General features: G+C 49.2%; 1 protein-coding gene across 14 annotated transcripts in view; it reads left to right on the top strand.

Annotated features, from left to right (window-relative positions):
* Nucleotides 1–11,951: 11,951 nt before the first annotated feature.
* Nucleotides 11,952–20,069, top strand: part of RRBP1 (ribosome binding protein 1) — a 68,813-nt gene continuing 60,695 nt past the window's right edge. For 6 of the 14 annotated variants that reach the window (XM_063803127.1, XM_063803125.1, XM_063803129.1 and 3 more), the window contains exons 1-2: nt 11,952–12,090; nt 14,034–14,110. Coding sequence is in view for 2 of the 14 variants with exons in the window: in XM_063803117.1 (XP_063659187.1) it covers nt 14,133–14,195 (63 nt within the window). In the remaining 12 variants the exon portion in view is untranslated. Of the gene's footprint in view, nt 12,091–14,033; nt 14,196–20,069 lie in introns of all 14 variants that reach the window. The other 8 variants (XM_024352281.3, XM_054674958.2, XM_063803124.1 and 5 more) reach the window with 3 other exon arrangements.

Here is a 20,069-nt window from a genome sequence, read left to right as displayed (position 1 = left end):
AGCCCCTGGAGCACAGTAGGTGCTCAAAAATCATTTACTGAATGAACGAACAAGTACTTATTGATAATTAGGCCACACGTTGTATGTATGCAGTTCAATCTGCCAATTCATCGCAACAAGGAGAGACTGTGAGGCAAACGCTGCTTGTTCCCACCCCAGTGGCTGAAGGAATCCGTCCAAGACGTGCCCGTCGGCCATAGATCTGAACGCTTGCCACTGCCCATCAGGCTCCAAGTCAGCCACCGTGGTGTGAAGATGCGGGAATAAGGAGGGCATTGTGCTGCCTGCAGAGACACGTCCCGAAAAGAATTCAGAATTCGGGAAAGCACCTCCTCCGACTGGACACACCTCTCCTAGCCAGGTGATTTGTCCTTGCCTCCTTTCCCCGCGGTCTCTTCCCCACTGTGAGCAAGGAAGTCAGACCAATCTGCCTTACCTTTGTTCCTCACAGCATTCAGCGCAGGGTTGCTTTAAAGTTCTGATTCTGCATAAACCCTGCCAGTGCCACAGTGGAATTTTCTAGCCCATGCCAAAGACGGAGCTCATTAATTTTCGTGCCTGAAAGAAAGAAAACACTTCTTTAGAAATTGGCGTGTTTAGCACTCTGCTGAGGGAGGGTGAAGCCTCCCTGCAAGGAAGATTAATCTAGGTTTGTAGGTAGGTCATTCCGGGAAACACCAGCACACTGCAAAAGACATTGTCCACGCCAATGGCCACCCGCTGCCTGTGGGTGACTTGAGCAAAGGCAGGAAAGCACCCACTCCTCTCAAAAGTGCCCATCCAGTACATTTCCAGAAAGTTCTTCTGCCCTGTCTCTTCCCTCCTCTTCTGAAATGTCCATGGTTCCTGGAGATATCACATCTGAGTGCCAGCTTTTCAAAGTGGAAATCAGGCTGGGCCAATTCCCCAGGGCCTGGACCTGATGCTACCACAAAGATAAGCCAGAATCTCTTTATGCAGTGGTAAGTAATTTAAAACTTTTTTTATATTAAAACAAGGAATGTGTCTTAGAAAATAGTGTAGAAGGGAAAAAAATTAAACTATGATATCAGGGGGTTGGGACTTCTGGTGATTTTTACATTATTCTTGATATCTTGTCCTGTATTATCTGTATTATGCATTCAAATGTATTACTCTTCTATCATAAAAATAACAGTGATACTATTTCCATTTTTAGAAAACCAGCTTATGTGGAAATAGCTTGAAGAAGAATAAAAAATCACATGGGACCGGGCGCGGTGGCTCACACCTGTAATCCCCGCACTCTGGGAGGCTGAGGCAGGTGATCACTTGAAGTTAGGAGTTTGAGGCCAGCCCAGCCAACTTGGTGAAACCCCGCCTCTGCTAATAATACAAAAGTTAGCTGGGCTTGGTGGTGCATCCCTGTAATCCCAGCTACTCGGGAGGCTGAGGCACAAGAATTGCTTGAACCCAGGAAGCAGAGGTTGCAGTTAGCTGAGATCGCACTGCTGCACTCCACGCTGGGTGACAGTGAAACTGTGTCTCAGAAAAAGGGAAAAAAATCATATGGGTGTTTAATGGTAACGTCAATGTCTTCTTGGACAGATGGCTTAAAGGCCACGCCCCTCCTTGGTGTCCACATTCACTCTCGTCTGACACTAGAGGTATTATGGCAAAAATGCTTGAAAGGCATTTCATGGTAAGTCAGTAAAACTTTAGTGCAAATTAGTCTATCTGAGGTAATCTCTCTCTCTGTCTCTCACACACACACACACACACACACAAACACACACACAACACCTAAAATCTCATGAGAATCTGCAGATTCACCAGGAAATGGCACTGGAAGGAAGAATGAAAAGTTGCCTAAATTCAACCACCTAAGTAAATTTTGCCCTGGCCTGGAGTTTTCTGACCACAGTGACAAGTAGCTTTCTGAAGAAGAGTACAAGTGGGGCTGCAGGCTATGCTCTCATCCCTCCAAATCTAGTTTTTCTGCAGTGCACATTCAGATCAGAGGCTGGGACGATTGTGCTGAGCTGGGATAGTTGGCCTGATCTATTAGCTGGCAGAAGGGACTGCAGGGCCAAAGACAGGGAGCTGAACTCAATTGCCCTGGCGGACCCTTTCTGAATACTATTATATATATATATTTTTTGCCTCTGGTTTAAGGACCTTCTTTAAAACTCTCACTAATCATTTAAAAATAAAGAAGAAATGCTGATTAACAGAATTTGAGAAGTGTCACAAGATGATTAAGTGGCTGGGGAAGAAAGATTTAAGAAGCTGCAGTTTTTAAGTCTGGAGGGAAGAACCTGGAGGAGGGAATCAAATAATGATTTTTAAGTACCAGGCACTTACTAATCAAGTGACAGGCACTTTGTGAACACTCAGCAGAGACCCAGCATTGAGCAGAGTGCCGAAGCTCTGCCCTAAAGCCATGAAGAATAAGACTCTAAGAAATAAGTGCACAGTGATGTAGAAGTGATTTAAGGTAGACATAAGAAAGGACTTCCTGAAGCTAAAACCAACTCATTGCAGAATTGAAATCACAGGGAGTTCAGAAGGAAAAAACAAGTATGACTCAGGCCTTTTATAAGCTTTTTTGTTGAAGAGTCAGGATTGCTATGTACAGAATCTAGCAGTGAACTCGGGTGCCCAGTTGTGTTGTGGTGGTCTCCAAAGGGAGTTGGTGGGGCAGAGGAAAAGAGTGGTAGCTATGTATTCAGGAGTCCTGTGGAGGAATCAGCTCCATAGGCTCTTCGAGGGCAGAGAATAACCAAGTTCAATCCAACTTTGCACCCCTATCAACAAGAGGGTGCCTGGCAAACTTAGCACCAACTGCAGGATGAATGACCAAAGACAGTTCTTGAAAGATGAGAGGGCAAGAATGGCATGAAAGGCTATAGGGAGTGTGCTTTGGGCAGAGGCACATGGGGTACAAATGGGAAGAGGAGGAGCTTGGTGAATGTCAGGGGGCACTGGTATATGGAGGTCCACAAAAGTCAGGCAGAGAAACAGAGACTTGACATGGTGGGTACAATTTTAGGCTCCTGAAGGGGAGACAAGAAAAGATAGAAGTAGTGGTTTTGGAATGTTAAGTTTCCTAAATGTGAGCAGGATGGATTGGAAAGAGAAAGCAGGGGGGAAAAAGACAACTTGGTCCTTCACAGTTTCCATATACCACTTCACCCTGTGAATTTACTTTGGAGCACTTACCACAAATTAAGCATCCATCTATTGAAATACTGATTGCCTCCCCCCATCCCCCATCACCACTAGACTATCAACCCACTGAGGGTAGGGGTCCTATTTGTCTTGTTCTCTGCTGAATTCTTAGCAGCTCATATAGACTGTAGTGTGCAGCAGTGCTCTATAAATATTTATTGAATGAATGAGTTTACTAAACCAGGAATGGGAGATGAAGTTCTAGACTACACGTCAAAGTCCTGAGCTCTTCATCTCTGGTAATCTTAGAGAAGAGCCAAGTTGTCTAACTAGCTGGACTAGCTAAGAATGCCTTCTGCTCAGGGATGGATAGACGAAGCCCTATTGTGCCTTCCAACTCAGTGGACCTTGGATTTTATCCCAAGATGTCCAATGTGAGGCACCTAGTCATGCCAGGCACACCTCAGGGCCATGAAATGTTTCTTCTGACTGGTACTTCCCATCTGAGATAGGGAGTTGTGAATCCAGGATTCTTAAGACACCGTAGCTGGACAGCACAGCTAGACAGTGTCATTGGTTCAATTAAAACATTTTTGACAGCTTACTAAGTGCTTGCTACTATCCAATGAGTGCACTGAAGGGAAGATGCATGGAGTCCTGCAAGGACAATAGAAAGGAGAAAGGTTTCATTAACTCACGTAGGGTCTGTTATACCTGCTCATTTCTCCATTGGCATTTCTGTGGGAGAGGCAGAGAGATGTATCCTACAAAGGTGCCATTTCTGGAGTGTTCAGGGCTTATTTAACTTTGTTATCTATAAATGTGAAGGCTTCAGCAAGCAACTGTACTTCTCTAAACGTCAGCTCCTCACCTGTGAACTGAGGATAATAATAATAATGGTTATAGTAACAGTTATTACAAAGCACTTTGCAAACAGAAAAGTGTCAGATAAATATCATTCACCTATTATTTTGGTTTTTCTTGTTTTCTCTGGGGACTCACCACCAGCCACTAAGTCAATCATTGTCATTTTTTGCAAAAACTCCTATCTGTAAGCTCACTTCTAACATCACGCACAGAACAAACCAAATATTCTTCTCCCAAGTTCTCTTTTACTACCACTTGCAGCCACAAAAATTGGCAACTTGGGTTCACACTTACATCTATTTCCTTTGTGTATATTTTATTTTTGTTTTGACAATCACTATAGTCTATAGAGATTTTTGTTGTGTAACAACATTGCTCTGGTTTTGAGTAAAACTATTGCAGAATTTTAATTGTCTGGGATATCACATAGGTCCTCTGATTTAAATTTTGCAAAAGTGCATGATACATGTGCTGACTATGGAATGGAAGGCTCTCCATTCTGTTTTTTGCTTTTTGGTTTTTTTTAGACAGAGTCTCACTCTGTTGCTCAGGCTGGAGTACAATGGTGCAATCTCAGATCACTGCAACCTCTACCTCCCGAGTTCAAGTTATTCTCCTGCCTCAGCCTCCCGAGTAGCTGAGATTACAGGCGCCCACCACAATGCCTAGCTAATTTTCTTTATTTTTAGTAGAGAGGGGGTTTCACCATGTTGGCCAGGCTGGTCTCGAGCTCCTAACCTCAGGTGATCCGCCCACCTTGGCCTCCCAAAGTGCTGGGATTACAGGCGTGAGTCACCGTGCCCAGCCTCCATTCTGTTTTAAAACTCTAGGTCAGTGTTTAAAGAAGCTCAAACGGTCCTACACTCATTCATTCATTTGTTCATTCATTAAATAAATATTTATGAGTTTTGGAGCAGACACTGTTGGCACCTTGCCCACATCCCCTCTGCCATTCCTGTGCATATCAACAGCCTGTGATTGCAAACACCAGCAACCTTCTTCCTAAGTGCTTTCTCTGAGGTGTGGGCTGGAAATACCAGAGAGCTAATGCCTCCAGGAGCAGCCTTCAACCAGTGATGAATAGGAATTGGTGAATAAGTACTCTGCTTCCTTGCTTCTCAGTTTGGAAGCAGGAGAGTTCCTCAATGGGATTACACGTCAGCTGTTCACAGTGGTAACTTGCTGTTGATGCACTGTTCACTGACTTCCTTACATTCCCTGTCTTACTTCCCCACTTCTCTACTGGTAATTCCTGGGATCACCTTCCAACTGCTTTCACTCCAACACTTTTTCTCAGGGTCTGCTTCTGGGGAAATCTAACCCAGGTAGGGAGAATTCTTACCAGGACAAAGGCATTGGACTAGGTGTTCATAATTAAACATTGGGTAGAGCCACTGACCCTAATGAATCCACAGTTCAGACAGGGAGATGATATGGGTGCAGAAATGCCAACATGAACACGCACATCTCATTTTTCTAACATTTAAAAATCCTGCTGGGTCTCTCTCTCTCTTTCCCATGCACTCAGGCATGCATGTGCACATGCACACACACACACAGATACACACACACACACTCCACTCTGATCCACATGACTATTGTATTTAGTGGTATGGTAGAGCCAGCCTGCTTATGACAGCTGATTGTTACATTTTTAGGAATTTTTCCAGCAGTTGGTTAAACATGGTCATTATTAAAAATTAAATTATATAAACTTAAAATGAAATAGATCATATTAAAAACAAAGATAATAAATACTCAAAACCATCACTTCCTAATTGGTACACTGTACTACTATCTCTACTCTTGGAATGATTTGTGTCTCTCATATTTTTATGGTAGAAATAGTAGACAGTGGTGTGCTACTGCAAATTTCTTCCCATCTTTGCCTTCAATGACTCCATAGCTTGAAATCAATTGGCTCTGATGGGAATATTTACACCACAGAAATTGGCAGATGCTGTAAATCAGGGAGTGCCCCCATCCCCATCTGCACCTGAGAGCCGGTTGTTAAATATTTACCAGCACATCATCCACCATGTCTTGCCTGGAATCTCGGAACAGTCTCCTAATTTGAGTCCTGAATCCTCCATTACACTGTCCAATCTATCCTGCACATTGCTGCTAAAGTGATCTTTGAAAATGCACATCAGATTGCATCATTCTTCTGCTTAAATCTCCCACCCAACCTCAGCTTCCCATGGTATCCTCAGGCCTCCGTGGTCTGGGACCTTCCTGCCTGCAGACCCCCTTCCTTTCTCTCCCTTCCATTTGCCCATGAACTCCAGCCACACAACCTTCTTTCCGTTCCCTGAACCAGCTGCGAAGATCCTCCCTGACCCAGGATTTTTGCACTTACCCTTCCTTTTCCCAAGACAAGATCAGCTTCTTTTCATCATTTAAGTCTCAGGTCAACCATCACCTCCTCAGAGAGGCTTTCTCTGTCCATCTTCTTCACATCCACTGCACTCCCCCTCTCCAAATCCCCATCCCTCTCCATCACCTGAGCCCATTCTCATTTCCTTGTAGCCCATTGCACCACTTCAATTCTTCTTACTTATTTATTGGTTGCTTTGTCTACTATCTCTCTTCCCACTAGAATGTGAGCTCCGTGAGAGAAGACCCTTCCTTTGTTCGTGGCTCTCTCCCCAGCACCTAGAACAGTGACTGACACTTAGTGGGTCCTCAGCTGGATTCATCTGTCGGATGAATGGATGTACATTCCTTCTACCTTCTCCACTCCCATTCATTTCTTAGCCCTCCACGATCTGGTGGTATCCTTACCAAACACCCCTCCTCTAAAGCTGTTTCCCCAAGGTCCCTGGTGACTCTTGAGTTGCCATGTGCCCCGGTCTTCATCTTGCTGGATTTTCAGGCTACATTTAACAGTGCTTACCATCCCCAATTCTTGAAACTCTCTTCCCTTGCTGAGGCCATCCTCACCTGATTTACCTTTTCCATCTCTCCTTCTTGGACTCAGTAGTTGATTGCATCACTGGTGCCATTGCTTTACCCTTCCCTGTATTTCCCTGCCCCTTGAATCTGGGCTCACCTATCCAATACACCTTGTATATGTATTTCTGCTTATTTTCTTTTCCTTCAACCATCACCGTGAGAAGGGAATGCCCCTTATAGCTTGCTGATCACAGGAAGAGGGGGTGAGCCAGGTGCAGCAGAGCTTGTAAGGTGCCCCAGCCAAGCCCAGGCTGGAGGTGAGCTCTCAGGCCACCCAGAGACCTATGAGTGAGCCAACCAAGATCAGCCAAGCCTCAGCTGACCCACAGATGTGTGAGCTCTGATAAGAAACCATATTTGTTTTAAGCCACTGAGTTTGGGAGTGGTTTGTTACATAGCAAAAGCTGATTGATACATACTCTTTTGTGGGCTTTTTCCTTTCTCTGTTCAGGACTCAAGCATTTTCTCCTGTTCCCATCCACATGCAACTCCCACTCTATCCACTGGTTATAGTCATTGCTGTCCTTGGGTCTGAACCTCCAAGGGTATGCTTAGGTTTCCTAATTGCATCACTGACCCTGACATCAACCCCTGAGCCTCAGACCTACGGAAACATTGTCTCCACCTGGACTTTCCTTAGGCTCCTGAAATCCAACATGTCAAAATACAATACAACATTTCCCCCAGCTTCTGTCCCCAATCTGTTCATTCTTTTGTGTGCCTTGCCCCAGCAGTGACACCACCATGCTCCCTATCACTCAGGCCAGAAACAGGGCTCATGGGTAACCCCTCTCTCCTTCACTCCTGCTGGTCTCCAAGCCTCACTTGCTACTACTTCATGTCCTAATACCCCTCCTGAAGGACCTTGCAGCTCCTACCCCTGCCACTGCCCCATTCCAGCCCTTGTCACCTCTCACCTGAGCTATTGTGGATCTTACAACCCTGTGGGCCCCAAACCTAGCATCCACCCAAAATATAGAATGTCAAAGGAGTCATCGCAGCTGTCATCAATCACAAACCCTTCCTTGAGTTGCTACTCTCAAAGGATTAGGCTCAAATCTTGCCCCTTCTATAGGCACAGCACACCTTCCACGACCTGGCGCTGAATGCAAGAGTTATTGCCATGAGCCTTGGGGACCAATGTAACTCCTCCGATGAGCCCTGTGACATGGGCAGGTTCCTTGCTCTCTCTGTGCCTCAGTTTCCTCATCTCTAAAATGGAAATAATAACTCTACCTCCCTTATAGGGTTGTACTGAGGGTTAAATAACTTTACGTATTTGTAGCGTGTCTCAAATGGTACCTGGCACAAGAAACCTAAACATGTTCTCTATTATCACAGTGGCTTTTATTTTCACATGATATTTTATTGTACTTGTCATTTGTCATGCTTTCATAGTTGTTTGACAAAGCAAAATCTCTTTTTAAACTGTGAGATATAATATATTCCCATCTTCCTGTCTAGTCTTTCAGATAATATTTGCAATTTATTGTCATGAGTTAATGGACCATATTAGGTAATTATTCTTGTATGTTTAATTTTTTTCTAATAATAATGCTTTGTTTTTAATACACAACTAAAACCAAATACATCCTTTTTTTGAGTCAGGTTGATTGAAGCATAATTTGCTTCCAAACCAAATGTACTCTTTTTAAGAGTGTACAATCCGATGAGTTTTACCACAGCCATCACTATAATCAAGATATGAAACATCTGCACCACCCCAGGGAAGTTCCCTGTTTCCCTTATGATCACCTGTGTAGAACCAGCTCTTCCCAGCCTCTCCCTTGCCCTTCAGGCTTTGCCAACAACTGAGTTGTTCAACAGATAAACTGAGATGATGTGATCTCAGATCATCCTCTCCCTCCACCTCCCCCTCTCCTCCTTCTCTTTCTCTGTCTTCTTCTTCTCCTTCTCCTTCTCCTTCTCCTTCTTCTTCTTCTTCTTCTTCCAACCTGGAACTCCTGGGCTCAAGCAGTCCTGCTGCTAGCTGGAGCTGCATGGGCACACCACCACACCTGGCTAACATCATGCCTTACTTTGCCCATGCTATTCCTCGCCAGTGTGCCCTTTTTGGCCTGGCTACCTCCCACTTCTTCACACCTCTGCTGTCAGCCTCTGCTCCCCTCAGGGTGGGGTAACTCCCCCAGCTGGGGGCTCCCAGACTGCTGACTTTGTGTTGAAATGACCTGTTCCCATCTGAGAGCCCCAGCCTGGAGGCTGGACTGTGGGATGGGCTTTCTCGTGCTGCTGGAGGGCTGCATGATTTAGCAGAAGACTTGAGCCTGGGGGGATGCCTCTCACTCCCACCACAGGCAACCCTTGTCCATCTAGTCCTAGGGATGGATCTGGTTTTTCCCAGATATGCCTTGGGAGAGCTGACGAGGCTGCAGGGGCTTAAAGATGGGTGTCCACAGGCACAGCAGTGGCTGTCAAAGTCGGGCCACCCTGAGGGTGTGCAGATCAGCCCTGACAGAGCCTGGTGCAGCAGGACTGATTTCTTTGCTCAAAGGGCATGAGGATGATGAGGCTGGAAGTCTTCACAGCACATTGGGGCTGGCTGTTGGCAGATAAGGGGCAAGGACAGAGGAAATGCAAAGGCTCAGACAGGGCTGCTCTTCCATCCCGAAACAAATGTTGTGTTGAGGCCAAATCAAATGTTAAGTTATGTAAGGGAACAAACAGGGAGCCCCTTTTCTGTAAACACTCCTCACTCCTAAGGACTTTGTAATGTTATCGCTCATGGGACAATATTTACAGAACACGTATATTCACAAGCCTCTATTCTGTGCAGGTGCTATGTCGGACTATGGTTCACAGTGTGGGAGACACTGCTGTGGCCCTCGACATGCCTCCAGGCACTCACCATTCTGCCAAGGGCTTCTTGCTGCAAGGCTTTCTCCAGCTTGATGGGGGCGGGGGTTAAAGTCCCCCCAGAAGGAGCCGTTAACCATTGAGGACTGGGAGTGGCTGGATAAATAACCAGGTCCTCACCCCTCAGCTGGGACGTCTCTGGGGTGTGTTCTACACAGTTTCACAGCATCCCCAGAGACGCCGAGCCCTGTGTGCCCACACCAGTCACAGGCTTGATGTTGGTCCCCTTATTGGCTCTTGCTCATCCCACTTCTCCACCAATGTTTCTTATGATTATCCCCCAAATGAATGATTGAACAAACCCTACTGCCAGGATCTGCTTCTGGAAAAAGATAAACAGTGAACAGGATAAAGGAGGTCCCTGTCCCTGGACAGGCCCTTGAGGGCAGCTGGGTCTTCACTGGACCTATGTGTCATTCTAGGCTGCTTGCCCAGCTTAGCACTGTATACCGGGCACTCCACAAACACCGGTGAATGAATGAATGAATGAATGAATGAGTGAATTTCCTCCCTGAAACCCAGAGGAAGGAGTGATTGTCCTAAAGGAGTATACCCATGTTCAGAAAAGTTAGATGGCCCAGCCCTGGTCAAGTAGGACTCATTGGTAGCAATTGCCAGCCAGAAGCTGGGATTCTTGACTTTCATTTGAAGCCGGGTCTCACTGCTGGAAAATGACTGAGTGTTCAAGAGTTAATCCAGGTTAATTCCTGCTGATTAATCATTAATGGGCTAAGGAACCGCCAAGATTAAAAATAGGAATGACCAGTTTAATTTCAACCCAATCGCTCTTTATTCCCCATGAAGGCTTGTATTTTTCACATCTTTCTAACAACAGCTAGTACAGTACTAGTGACAAATGGGGACAGGGAAGATTGAAAATTGTCCAAGAAATAGATGTTAGGCACGGGATTCTGCAGCAACGGGAGCTAGGGAAGTGATGTGGGGCAGTCTAGGCAGCCTTTGGTTGCTCAGAATCCAAAATTCCAAAGAAGCTGGCTTTGGCTCAAGTTCAAAGGGTTGGCTTTAAGAGACGCTGACATAATGGTTAAAAATCAAGCCTAAAATTATTTTAATTTAAAGACTTGACTAATTATGAAGACTGAGTGTCGGCTGACATTGGGGAGAAAGTCAGGGAATGAGGAAGTACCAGTTGCTCCGTTTTGTGGGACACGGATGAGTTTTCTTAGGTTAGAACCTCTCACCTTCCCCAACGCATGGAATAAAACGCCACAGAGTGGATTGTAATTATTGCTCTGCCGGCTGTGATTTGGTTGAGTATCTTAAATAGACCGTGCCTCAGTTGTACCCTCCCTAACAACGAGGGCGATGACATCCGCTTCAATTCCTCGTGCACTTTCTGGCTCTTTCACCCCAATTCCTCCATTTACTCAAGGAAATTCCTTCTGGTGCTGATTGCAATCTCTTTGATGATAAGAACTTGCTCTCCCTGGGCTGACCCCCAGCAGAGCTTGTCCTCATACCCGGCGGCCCGAGGGGGCGCTGCTTCGGGGGAAGTTAGTTGGGTTTAAATAAAGCAGCTTCCTTGGCTGTTCGCGGTTGCGCAACCCTGTTCAGCCACCGCCATGTCAGCCCAGCGGTATCCAGAGGCGCAGGCCCGGGGCCGCCGGGACCCGAACCTTCTGCTTCCCGCCTAGGCAGAGCCGGATCCTAGTCAGAGACTGCTGGGAGAGCCGCGGGCCCAGAGTGGGCGGAGCTGGCCGGAGACCCCCCCCTCGGTGGGCGGGGCGTTCCTGCTCCGCTCCGCCCCGCGCACGGCCGAGCGCCGCGCCGCTCGGCCCCGCCTCTCCCGGCCCTGCCCCCTTCACCTCCCCGCAGCTCCTCCCCTCTCCCATTGGCCGAGGTGGAGACCCTCCTCTCTGCCCAATGGCCGCCGCCGCGGCTCGGCCACCCGCGTCCTGACTGGCCAGCGACCGGCAGAGTGGCGGGGTGCGGACCAATGGAAAGAGGCGGCTCGATGAATGGCTGGCCCGGGTGGGGAAGGCAGGAGGCGGCGATCCCGGCGGAGGGGGCCGTTCGCCAGCTCTGAGGCAGAAAGTGCCACGACTCCACACGCGCGCACGCAGCCAGCAAGCGGCCGGAGCGGACGGCAGACGGGGCGGGCGGCGTCAGGGTCGCAGCGTCTACAGCTGCTCGGGGGCGGTTTCTTGGCGGAGGCTTGGCCGGCTCCTCTCTCCCGGCTCCGCGGCGGCTGCGAAGGCGGCGGCTCCTGCCCTCTCGCTTTCCCTCTCGCGTCTCTGGCTGCAGGTAAGAAACTTGGCCGGGCCCTGCAGCGGCCGCGCGCGGGCTGGGCCGTCGGGGGGCCGGGGCCGGCCGCGCTGCGCCGCGAGTGACACGTCTCCTCGGCGGCCCCTCCCCCGGCCCGCCCGCCGCCCGCCGCCCGCCGCCGCGGCCGTGCACCATCGGGGTCGGGGTCGGACTCGGGGCGGGGGTGCCGGGCAAGCGCCGTACCGGGGCGTAGGCAGGGCGCGCCCCGTGGTGTGGACCCCGCGGCCCTCGCCGTCGGGGGAGCTGCGGCGGCAGGCGGGCGCGACGTGGCGACCGCTCCCTGCCTCCCTCCCTCCCGGCAGGGCCGTCGGGCCGGCCAGCGCGCTCCGAAGTTGGGCGAAGAAAGTTGGCGGCGGGGCGGGGCGGCGCACAGCTGGCGGAGGAAGGGGTTAAGTTTCGGGAAGCCGCCGGATGACGTTGCCGGGCTGGAGTCCGGGCCGGAGGGGTGGGGGTGCGGGCGGAAGGCGGCGGAGGCCGGCCGAGGGGAGGAGGGCGGGATTGAATGGGGGCCCACGGGCCGAGCGCGCCGGTCCTGGGCCGCGGCCCGCTGGCGCTTCGCGGGGCTGGGACGGTCCCCGACGGGGTGGGCCGGGGTCGCAGGGCTCGCGGCGCAGGGACCGGGTCTGTCCATGGTACGGACGCCGGGCGGCCGCGGTGGCAACTTCCCGGAGTGCGGGAGGCGGCTCCCTGCTCCCCCTGGCGGCGGGGCCGGGGCCACCGTTTCCCCGGCTGGGCTGCGCGGAGCCTAGCTCGAGGGCTCCCGGCGGGGGGACGAGGGCGCCCGGGGCCCGCCCCGCCCGCGGCCACGATGAATGGGCCGGCGGTGCCAGCCCCGGGCGGAAGCGGACACCTCCGGGCCGGCCAAGCGCTCTGGCACCCGGCCTGGTGCCCGCCCCGGCCCGGCCGGCTCTCCCGCTGCGCCCTGATTAGGGGAGGCAGGCCGGGGTCTGCGCTTCCAGTAGGGCGCCCGCAATGCTTCAGGGACCCCTCTCCGAATGATAAGTCGCGAGTTTTAGCTCTAGAGTGTCCCGGCTGGCGAGGGTGACCCCGACCAAGTTGTTTCGTTCGGGGTCTCCATTTCCTGGTCTGCAAATCGGGGCTCCTGTTAGCTTCGATTTGCGAGGAAAGCTGTGGAGACCCAGCACTTGTAGGAAGGAGCCACAAGTGTTGGCTGTTCAGTTGGGATGCTTTTGTTGGGGGGTGCTGGACACGGGAGGAAGGTGGGGCCTGGCTCCGGCACTGCGGCGGGCGCGGGGCTGCAGAAGTTGCACAGCCAGGGTTCTACACCCCGGACCACGTACTGGCCGCCTACTCGCAGGTCCCATAGCTCCTCTGAACCCTAGTTTCTTATCTGTGGCCTGAAGACAGCACCACCCACTCACAGGGTCGGGAACCACGCCGGGAAGTGCTGGGACCTTGTACAAACAGAAGGCAATTTGGCAATTACTCTGAGAGGTCAGAGGTTAGGAAAGACTGGGAAGCACCAAGGAAATGAAACTCTGAGGGACCTGAGGAGCCTCCCACGTCACTGCTCAGCTATTCACTCTGCGTGCTGGAACCTTCAGGGTAGGGGCCATCTGGATGGCATTTTCAGGAATTTGGAGAAATGGGCCTGGTAGGGCCTCATATCTCACATTAGATACCTCTTCAGAACTGGGTGTCCCCAGAGACCCAGGACGTCTGTCTGGCACTCCCAGGAAGAACAACTGCGAATGTTACCCCGCCCTGTGCAGCTGGGGGGCATTCTCCCACTGCCCCGCCTCCCTCCTCACACTCCTTGTTTGATTTAACTTCCTGTTAATCCGACACCTGGAGAAATCTGTGACCCTGCAGCATGTCACTTACTGTGTGATGTCTTGACTCGTTTACGAACTTGCCAAAGGTCATTCCCACTATCATCTGCCAACCTCTTTCCCTTCCAGAAAGAAGCTTCCGGTTCTGAGGTCCTGGAGGTGCCATTTCCCTCTCTGTTGAAGCAAAGGCCGGGGCAGACCTCCTAGTAGGTGAAGTTTTCCTTTTACATGGAGCACCGCAAAGCCGGCTTGCAGGGATCTTGGACCAGTGGAGGCCTGGAGGAGGCTAAGGTTGGGGGAGGGGAAACCAGAAAGGGATCTTGGGGTTTAGAAGGAGAGGGTTTAGAGCTCTAGGCACTATAACAACTCTCACCTTTCATACTTAGGAATCTGCCTGTGAACATTTACAGAGAGATTAAGAAGTTACAGTGGTTCATGGTGTATGAGTATTTTTTGGTGATGGAAGAGTTTTAAATAAATCTTAAATCAAGTCACATTTGAGCAATTATGCTCTTTAATGAAATGAGCCCTAACTCAACAGGCTGCAATAATTACATAGCAGCAAACTCAGTTTAAATGGTTGAATACCAGTGATTGAATTGGAGTATTGGTTTATTATGTAGCAGGGACACCTTTTAAAAGTGTTGGGACCCCAGACTCTTCTTGTCTTTTTAGCCCTGGGAATTTTAACTAATAGATGAATGACACATAGAGGATCAACCGTTCTGTTGAGACAGCAAGTTTTTCTTTGCTAAAATCTTGTTTCAGGAGAAACAAAAATAATGGTCAAGTCAGAATGATGAAGGCAGGGACTGTGCTGTCCGTCTGTGCATGCTGGGCCTGCAGTGGTTAAGGCCTGGCCTATAACATCATAAATATTGGTTATACCAGGTGGACAGCCCCCCCATACCTGTTAAACTATTCCCAGCTGTCTCATTGGATAAATGAAGCTGAGCCCAACTTGGTTTTTAAGGTTCACTTTTTAGAATCAGATTCCACAACTGTGGTTTACATTTAGGCCTTAAAATAACCCGGTTCTAGAGGGTGGGAATGGTTGTCACCCATTCAGTGGATGAGAACGTGGAGGTCCAGCTGGTCAGAAGGTTGTCAGGCCAGTTCCTGTTGCCCAGTTGCTAGGCGATGCGGGCCCGGCCTTCCAAATGTTCCCTCCTGGCCATATACCTCCACCTTCCTGGGGCAGTAATTACCCAAGGGAGGACACAGAACGTGAAGATCAAAATTAACAGCTTCAGTGGCAGGAAGGTGGGGAGGCATTTTGAAAATCTGGCAGTGCTGAAGGTATTTTTCATTTCATTTTTTTCACCGAGGGTCTCCTGTGTGGTGGGCCTTCAAACACTGCAAGTGAGGCCTAGTTCTTGCCTGAAAAAGCTACTGTCTAGAACTGTGTTGTCCAATACAGTAGCCACAAGTAGCAATTTAAGTTTAAAACAATTCAAATTAAATTAAGTAAAATTAAAAATTCAATTTCTGAGTCAAATTAGCCACATTTCAGGTGCTCAGTAGTCATAAGTTGGTCAGCGTGGCTGTAGATGGTTTCCACCATCACAGAAAGTTCTGGACAGTGCTGATGTAGAGGCAGCTGGTGTTCTCTAAACATTCATGTCCCTGTTCCTCTTGATCATGTGGTAATATGTTGAACCACATGAAATTGCCCATTCTGTAGGTCAAAACCAGTTGACTAGTGGCAGTTGATACACTTCACCTGATAAGATCTCACCCTGAGAAAGCATTAGTCCCGCCTCTTTGTGTGCATTGTAAACTGCATTCCAAGAAAAAGGAGTGGGAGGGGTCCACACAGATAGTGGCCCTTTCCTGGAGAGATTTTTTACCCAATGCCCTCAGCATCAAAATGGTGACTTGTAGCAAAGACAGAAAATAAATTGATATTAGGTAGAAAGTGATGGCTTGTAAGGGAAGGTAAATATTTAATTTTAAGTGACAGTGCCTAGGTAAGGAGGCACTCTCACTTAGCATATAGAAAATTAGTTCAGGGGCCTCCTAGGAGACTTTTCTTAGGCAGACAAATTCTGGCCGAGTCTCCTGAAGCAGACAACCAGACACCCCCCAAAACCAGACATGTGTGTGTCCTTTATGTGCATTCAGTAACATGTGTCTTCCACCTGTCAACAATGGGCAGCAACTTTAACTTATCAAGAACATTTTGTGATTTCTAACTTAGATTTTTTTGGCAAGACTAGAATACCTGCCCAGTCCCAAAACCTTTTCAGTTCCAAAGTATTGGAGTTCCAGTGTTCTTGGGTGGCATAAATTGCTTCCTACACCAGTGACTATTTACACAGCTCTGTTATTCTCCATATAACTTTTTTTTCTTTTTCCTTTTTCTTTTTTTTTTTGAGACAAAGTTTCACTCTTGTTGCCCAGGCTGGAGTCCAATGGCGTGATCTTGGTTTACTGCAACTTCTACCTCCCGGGTTCAAGTGATTCTTCTGCCTCAGCCTCCCAAGTAGCTGGGATTACAGGCATGCGCCACCACACCCGGCTAATTTTGTATTTTTAGTAGAGACGGGGTTTCACCATGTTAGTCAGGCTGGTCTAGAAGTCCTGACCTCAGGTGATCTGCCCTCCTCGGCCTCCCAAAGTGCTAGGATTATAGGCATGAGCCACCGTGCCCGGCCTCCATATAACTTTGAAAGGCTCATTGGGCAGTACTGGGGAATAATTTTTGAATTCTTGGTTGTACTTATGGGCTCATCTTAGTATTAGTACTCTGTAAAGAATAACATAAAACCAAAGTTTAAAGGAAGAAGCTGAATGATGGATAGCTACTTGATCTCTTTCTGGTCAGAAAGGAGGCCCACTAAGACTACTGGAAGTTACAGACTATTTATAGTGATAATGAATATCATCTGCTGACTCAAAAGTTGGAATAAAAGACCATCTTGAATTCAAATCTTTAATTCTCTATCCTGGGCAAGGTATAAGCAAACAAGGTCTGTTAGGCTGTCTTGAGAGGAATTCCAAACTGGTGCCCTGTGTGAGCTGAACTTGGCCTTCACATGGAATTTGTTTCACTGACCTCATGTTATTAAGCAATTGAGTCACCTTTTAAAAATGGAATTTTTTTTTTTTTTCCACTAAAATCTAGATTTTTTGGGCTGGGCACAGTGGCTAATCCCTGTAATCCCAGCACTTTGGGAGGCCAAGGCGGGTGGATCGCTTGAGCCCAGAAGTTTGAGACCAGCCTGGGCAACATGGCAAAACCCCATCTCTATAAAGAATGCAAAAACTAGCCAGGCATGGTGGCATGTGCCTGTAGTCCTGGCTACTCAGGTGGCTGAGGCAGGAGAATCATTTGAACCTGGAAGGTGGAGGTTGCAGTGAGCCAAGATCATACTACACTCCAGCCTAGGCGACAGAGTGAGACTCTGTCTCATAATAAAAAACAAAAACAAAATCTAGATTTTTGGGTTCTCTGGGGGAAAATGGGAATTTCTGGCTACACTAGGTTGACTTTCTTGTGTGGCAGCCGTGGACTGTGTTTGTCGTCTCTGGGCCGGGCCTGTGCTCTCAGTGCCCAGCATCCTACCCCAATTTATGTTACGTGCTTGGGTATTGGCAGTCCCTCAGGGTGCTGGGGGCTGTCCGGTGTGACCGGACTAGTCATCAGCATGTCCCATGGAGCTGCTGTGTGGAGCAGTGGGAGAAGCACTGGTTGGGTGTTGTAATCCCTGGAGTAAGTGAGTGACTTTGGACATGACTTCTCCTCCCTGGGCTTCAGTTTTCTCCTCCTATAAAATGAAACTAGGCCAGCTAGCTCCACCTTTCAGGCCACAAACCTCGGTTTATCCTTAACTCCTCGCCGTCTTATACCTGTACCCTGTACGCAGCAGGTCCCATCAGCTCTACCTTCCAGACAGAGCCAGTGTGACCATTCTCACCACTTCTGCCTTCTCCCTGGTCCAAACAGCTCTTACCTTTTGATTTTTTATTTCTGAGAGGGTCTTGTTCTATCACCCAGGCTGGAGTACAGTGGCGCAATCACTGCTCACTGCAGTTACAACATTGCAGGCTCAGTTAATCCTCCTGCCTCAGCCTCCTGGGTAGCTGGTACCACAAGTGCATGCTACCACACCCAGTGAAATTTTAGGTTTTTTTGTAGAAATGGTGTCTTGCCACGTTGCCCAGGCTAGTCTTGAACTCCTGGGCTAAAGGAGTCCTCCTGCCTTGGCCACCCAAAGTGCCAGGATTGTAGGCGTGAGCCAGCATGCCCAGCCTGCTCTCACCTCTGCCCTGGGTTATTTCTCTAGCCTCTGGTGGGCTCCCTGCCTTTGCCTATACCCCCTGCCTTCTAGTCTGTTGCCAGAGCAGACCATGTCACTCCTCTGTTCAAGACCCTCCTTGGTCAAGGTCTCCAGTGGCCTCTCAGGGCACTTTTGCTCTAGCTTCACTCCTACCGTCTCCCTGTCCTCTGCTGCAGCCACGGTGGCCTCTGTTCCTCAGGCATGCTTCTGCCTCCGGGCCTTTGCGTCTCCTTTGGCATATCCCTAAGAGCTTTTCCTTAGATGGCACATGGCTGGCTCCCTCGTCTCCTTCAGGCCTGTTGGCTACCCTGTGTGGAGTGTCAGCCTCTGACGCTCCCCCACCCCCACTCCCTGCCCCCCTTCTCTGCATCACTTTCTCTTCATCACCCCCTGACATGTCCCGTATTTGACTGACTTTGTCATCTCCCCCTCCGAAGCGTAAGCTCTACCAGTGCAGGGATGTAGCTTTTGTTTTCTGAGGTATATCCAGTGTCGAGGGCAGTGACTAGCATGCAATAGGTGCCCATTCTTGCTGAGCTAATGGAGATGATTTTGTAGCACTGGCGTTCTGTGAGTATATCATGTAGCCTGAAGGAGTCTGGATTCCTAGAGCATCACATATAAACACAAAAACATATTCCAGAGCCAAATGCAAGTGAAGTTTGGATTACCTCCAGCCTGCCTCCAGTTGAGAAATTGACAGTCACATGCAGAGGGCACTGTTAAATGTGGACATCCTGCCCTTCCAGCGGAGGCTGGGGTTTGAAGTGAACCTTAGGAGACGATGTGGATGTTGGCTCTCTCCTGGGAGCCCTCAGTCTCCAGCCTGGTTAGATTCATCCCAGTGTCTCTGGGAGTCCATCATGCATGGCACCTTGACAGAACTGGGCCCTTCCCAGGTGCTTGCACCAGTTCTGGGGAGGAGACTTGGCTGTGAGCATCCTTTAATTCCTTGTATAACCAATGAGTGTGAGGTGGGCCTTGCAGAGTCACTGAGCATTTCAGTGACGACACACTCACCAGGAAACAGAACATTTGTTTTGGGTGTGAACAGTGTGCTGGCTGCTCTGAAAAGAGGTAGATTTTGTGTTTAGTGGGCAAGAATGTTCCTTAGGGGGAGAAGGGAGAATTCTTTTTTTTTGAGAGGGAGTCTCGCTCTGTCTCCCAGGCTGGAGTGCAGTGGTGCATCTCAGCTCACTGCAAGCTCTGCCCTCAGGTTCACGCCATTCTCCTGCCTCACCCTCCTGCTGGACTACAGGCGCCCACCACCAAGCCCAGCTAATTTTTTGTATTTTTTTTTAGTAGAGACGGGGTTTCACCATGTTAGCCAGGATGGTTTCGATCTCCTGACCTCGTGATCCACCCGCCTCGGCCTCCCAAAGTGCTGGGATTACAGGCGTGAGCCACCGAGCCTGGCCGGGAGAATTCTTATAGTTGGCATTACATTTTGTTTTCTCTTGGTCAGTCCTCATCGTGCTAGGAAGTGAGGGAGGGGACAAGGTTCCTCTCCTGCCTCACCTCATGGTGTTTTTCTTTTCTCAGAGGAATTTTGTGTGGCAGTCCGCTAAGTAGGAGGAGCAATGGCTGAGGCAGGGTGGTCTGGTTGGAAAGAGGCAATACTACGTCTAGCCCCATCCTTTTTTCTCCTCTTCTCTCCTGTTGATTTTAGGTGAAGAAGAGTAGATACTAGATTTCTAGCCCTTTCTAACGGGAATGTCTGACCTACTCATTTTACTTGGAAAGGTGAAAGACCCTTGTTCAAACCCAGGTGGTGTGTTTTTTTGAAGTTCTCATTCAGTGATTAAAGTGTGCAACTCAACTGCATTAAATTGGTTTTTAATTAAGTCTGATCCTGAATAGGAATTAGATGTAGCTTTAGTTT

Source organism: Pan troglodytes, chromosome 21 (genome assembly GCF_028858775.2).
Source record: "Pan troglodytes isolate AG18354 chromosome 21, NHGRI_mPanTro3-v2.0_pri, whole genome shotgun sequence".
Lineage (NCBI taxonomy): Eukaryota > Metazoa > Chordata > Mammalia > Primates > Hominidae > Pan > Pan troglodytes.
The sequence above is the reverse complement of the archived record's forward strand: the minus strand, read 5'-3'. Positions and strand labels throughout refer to the sequence as shown.